Source organism: Penaeus vannamei, chromosome 13 (assembly GCF_042767895.1).
Source record: "Penaeus vannamei isolate JL-2024 chromosome 13, ASM4276789v1, whole genome shotgun sequence".
In the NCBI taxonomy this organism is placed as follows: Eukaryota; Metazoa; Arthropoda; class Malacostraca; order Decapoda; family Penaeidae; genus Penaeus; species Penaeus vannamei.
This window is the reverse complement of record NC_091561.1, coordinates 4,239,927-4,244,926: the sequence shown is the minus strand read 5'-3', so window position 1 is coordinate 4,244,926 and position 5,000 is coordinate 4,239,927. Positions and strand designations below refer to the sequence as shown.

The 5,000-nt window shown below is 51.2% G+C and overlaps 1 protein-coding gene across 1 annotated transcript in view; it reads right to left on the bottom strand.

Annotated features, from left to right (window-relative positions):
• LOC138863836 (germ cell nuclear acidic protein-like) overlaps positions 1 to 3,397 on the bottom strand; it is an 8,137-nt gene extending 4,740 nt beyond the window's left edge. The window contains exon 1 of the mRNA XM_070129337.1: positions 3,327 to 3,397. Within this exon, the coding sequence (XP_069985438.1) occupies positions 3,327 to 3,397 (71 nt within the window). The remainder of the gene's footprint in view (positions 1 to 3,326) is intronic.
• Between the last annotated feature and the right edge of the window lie 1,603 nt (positions 3,398 to 5,000).

The following is a 5,000-nucleotide window of genomic DNA, read 5'->3' as shown; positions in this document are numbered from 1 at the left end:
GTCACGATACACTGAACTTTGTGGAACATTGAACAACCAACCCTAAATGAGGTCTTAGATGAGGAGGAGGGGAGGGGGGGGGTGAAAAAGGGGTAGGAGGGGGGGGTAGAAGGGTTGTTGATGGGTACGAGAGGTAGAAAAGGGGGGTGGAAAAAAGAGGGAGGGGGGTAGGTTGGCGAAGGGTACGAGAGGTAGAAAGAGGGGGGAGTGTCAGAGAGCAAGGTTGGGGAGTGATAGGGGACCGGGGGAGTGACAGAGAGGAGGGTGGGGGTGATAGGGGACCGGGGTAGTGTCATAAGAAGGAGGGGGGGGGGGAGAAACCGGGTATGGGAGGCGGGCGGGAAATGGGTTAGGGGAATGGAGAGGGGAGTGGGGAGGGGACTCCCCCTAGAGTAGATTGCGTCATCGGTAGTGCGGTCTGCGTGAGTATGCATGTGCGATCCAGCTGTTCGTATGCATGGGGGAAGAAGGGTAGCGAATACGTATAAATAGATAGATAAATAGATATACATACACACACGCGAGAGAGAGAGAGGAGAGAGAGAGAGAGAGAGAGAGAGAGAGAGAGAGAGAGAGAGAGAGAGAGAGAGAGAGAGAGAGAGAGAGAGAGAGAGAGAGAGAGAGAGACCGAGACCGAGACCGACAGACAGACAGAGACAGAAAGACAGACAAGACAGCCCAAAAGAGACAAAAAAGAAACCAAACCAAACCAAACAAATCAACCGAAGCTTAATCCGAAACGCCGAAACCGCTATGACTCGAAGCAGCGAATCACCGAAGCAGCGAACAACACGGAGTCACAAGATCGATTCACGGCGTCGATCTACTGCCGGTCTAAATCTATTCTCGGAAGGTCCATCATCGGTTCTTGCTTCTTCCACTTCCGCGTTCGGGGCGAAGGGAGGAACAGGGAGAAGAGAGAGAGAGAGAGAGAAAGAGAGAGAAAGCGAAATTGGTGCACGGGAGAGTTTCGCTCAGATAAGAAGGGGGAGGGAGGGAGGGAGAGAGAGAGAGAGAGAGAGAGAGAGAGAGAGAGAGAGAGGGGTGAGAGAGAGAGAGAGAGAGAGAGAGAGAGAGAGAGAGAGAATATATATATATATATATATATATATATATATTATATATATATACATATATATATATATATATATATATATATATATATACATATATATATATCACATGAATATCTGTGTTTGTGTGTGTTTTTTTCATAAACATTCACACAAACACACACACGCACAAACTGAGAAAGTTAGGAAAAGAGAACGAATATAACAGCTTAGAACACCGGAAGTGCGAGTACATCGGAAGGAAAGAAACATAAGAAAAACGAATAAACAATGAACACAAACAGGGAAATACAGAATTAAATAATTCAACGAACGAAAAGAGGAGCCGAACGGAGGAGTAAACAGAGGAAATTGAGACTAATTCACGAAACAAAAAAGGAGGTGAAGAGAAAGAGATAAAGAGGTCAAGAAGTGTGGGGGGGGGAGGGGCTTAACACGTGCGAAGATGTGAGGAGAGAAAATTGGAGTAAAGGAGGGAGGAGTAAGAGAGGAGAAGCTCGCTAAGGAGCGATGAAGAGAAGGAGGAAGGAAGCAAGGACAAACTGCATGTATGAAGTGAGGAAGGGGGAGAGGAGGAGGGGTGCAAGGGGCAGTGAGGAGGGAGGGAGGGAGGGAGAGAATAAAGTAACGAGGGAGGGAGGGAGGGAAGGAAGGAGGGAGGGTGGATAGGAAGGAGGTCAGTAGGGACGGAGGGAGGGAGGGCGGATAGGAAGGAGGTCAGTAGGGACGGAGGGAGGGAAGGAAGGACGGAGGGAGGGAGGAAGGGGGCCCCCAGTGCTAGCAGCTGACTGAACAATCGATGGCGCGGCAGACGTCGGTCCCGCCATGAGGTTAGCGCCGCTGGCACCCTCACCGCCACTCGACCTCTCTCTACTGTTGCAATATGCATGCCCCTCCTTCATGCCCCTCTGACGAACTCGCCAAACGACCCTCCATTCCGCCATGCACGGCTGAAGGGACGCCATGACAAGCCCCCGGTCGCGCTAATGCACCCACCGGCGTTCGGAAAAGCGTTTGAAATTCGCGCGCAACCGTTTCCGCCACGCATGCGCACCGTGTATTGCCCTCACTACCCCCCTCCTCTCACCCCTCACCCCTCACCCCTTCCCCATTACCCCCTTATTTTTTTGCGGGGTGTATGCCTCACACCTAACGTATCTTATCTCGCCAACGCCCCCCCGGGGAGAGATGGGTAAACACGCGCTTGTAAAATGCACCCCGGGCGAGATCGGGGACCCGGGGGCGGAAGGCGGGGGGGGGTGGGGGGGTGAGCCGAGTCTGCCGGCTGTCTGGGGGAAAATTCGAACGAGTTGAAGACGGAAAGCCTGATCCGAACGCGGCTTTAATTTTCTTAATAGATATAAACATACAGAGAGATGGAGATAGAGAGAGACAGAGAGAGAGGGACAGATAGAGGGACAGACAGAGAGACAGACAGACAGAGAGAGAGAAAGAGAGAGACAGAGAGGCAGACAGACAGAGAAAGAGAGAGACAGAGACAGAGAGGCAGACAGACAGAGAAAGAAATAGAAAGAGAGAGACAGAGACAGAAGGAGAGAACTATACACCGAGTTACGCCTCGTGCTGTGATTTCCCGTTAAGTAAAAATAGCCAGCGTTATCACCAAAGATAAGCTTTATCCGAAAAAAAGCCGATATGTTAATAAAGTTCATTTGAATGGAAGCAGATAGCCGTGAGCTCACTTTTAAGCCTCTGTAACTCCTGCATTTTGAGAAAAAGAGAGAGGCACAGAGAGAGAGAGACAGAAATGTGAAGAGAGAGAGAGAGAGAGAGAGAGAGAGAGAGAGAGAGAGAGAGAGAGAGAGAGAGAGAGAGAGAGAGAGAGAGAGAGAGAGAGAGAGAGAGAGAGAGAATAGGGAGAGAGAGATAGAGATAGATAGAAATAGACAGATAGATACAGAGAGAGAGAGAATGAATTTAAACAGGAAGAAAGCGATGAGGTGTGAGAGGATGAACCGACTCAGAATAAAGTATAAAAAACAAGAATTATAAAAAAAAAAGTTATTGACTTCCACTTAAGAGTAAAATATGACGACAAAAAAACAAAACCGCGAAACATCTAAACCCCACTACCTATCACCGGCACTACCCCCCCCCCCCCCGCCTCCCTTCACCACCACCACCACGCACTCAGTTTCGAAAAGCAAGAACATAAATGCCCCCCTCCAAAAAAAAAAGGAAAAAAGAAAGAGGACTCGAAGAAGCAAGGGTCCCTGAGGAGAATGACTTCACCTCTGCAGGGAAGCGAGGACGCCCCCGAGACTCGTGTGTGACTGCCTGATGGTGCAGTCAGCAATTTGCATGGCCCACTTTGTCTCCCTCCCTCGCATTCGCACACTCGCCACTCTTCTCCTGCGGCTTGTTAAAGTGCGCGAGCAAAAGCGTGCATCTGTTGCGACTCAACATGTGTTCGCTTGATTGCGTCACTGCCTCGAGTGGTATTCGAAAATGAACGAAACGCACGTCGGTTATTCGCACCCCGGGCCCTCGGCGCGTCTTCGGGGCGAGATCGGCACAGCGAAAATTCCCTCGGGCCCGACGCGATTTTTTGGCGGGGTTTCGGCGCCGGCACGGTCGAAAATGGTCGGCTTTATCGGTATTTGACGCATTTTTGCATCACCTCGAGCGCGGGCGGGGTGTTTACGGCGGCTGGCGGTGGCGGTGGTTCAAGACTTTCCCGCTAGGAGTCCTCACCGTTGCCATAGTTACGGGGAAGCTGCTGCACACCATGCCCTTCGGACACAGTGCATGATTTTGATCTCATATCACCTCCGACATGAATGACAGACGACATGACTCGCACAGCAGCAGCGGCACACACCTGCCAGAGTCCTGACATCGCGAGCGAAAGTTGCAAACTCTTGCCAGTATGAGAAAGCACACGTGCTAGTGTGTCCAGCATCACGGGGCTGAGGCTCAGGGCAACTTTTCCTACTTTTGAGACTTAGAAGTTGAGGCGAAACGTTCCTCGCAATTGCCGCTTGCAGTGTCCCCAGCCCTGGCTAGACACTCATGCTTAAAAGAACGAACGTAAAACCGAAATATCCTTCGCCAGGGCCCGAAATGGGATGGAGGGGCGGCAGAGGGAGGCAGGGTCGAGAGATGACCTACCTGTGGGCGGGATGGGCGGGTTGGGCGTGAAGTGCGTGTTACTGAGGCGACTGCCGACTGCAGAATGAAGCAGCCCTTACATCCTCAACCGGAGCTTTACCCCACCCAGCACACCAGCCAACCAGAGCCTGACACGTCACATCCCCGTCACAAACTCCGCCCATATAGACACACGGTCACGTCGGAAGGTCTCCTGCCTCACGCCCACACGACCCGAATCACGCCCATTTCATATGACTGGCGCTGGCATGGGCTGCACGGTCACACGCTGTCACGGGGGTGTTTGATTTGGGAGGGACAGCCCGCCCGCACGCCCCACCTCTCGCCCCCTGCTCTCGCCTTGCATGACCTGCCTCACGCCCGCAGGAACGAACTCACGAACCTCTATGAAGGTCGTCACGCCCACGGTACTTGAATATCCACTCGTAGATACTATCCCGCATATATAGAAAAGAAAAGAAAAGAAAAAAAACATGTCCCACATACACAACCAATATTTATGTTGGATTTGCCCAGCCTATGTGGTATGCCATAGGCCTATAGGGTATTTCCGTGCCCGTAGAATGTGACTTCCATCGCTAATGGAGTAATTTATACTATCATGATAGAGAGAGAGTGTAATTAATCGCCAAATGACCTTTTTCATTATATTCCCTTCACGTATGACCTTTCTAAGCCTTGGATTTGACCTCTCTCACGCCCGCTGGTGACTTCTAACGCCCATATTTGACCTTTCACGCCCACATTTGACCTCTCACGCCTGCATTTGACCTCTCACGCCCGTATTTGAATTCT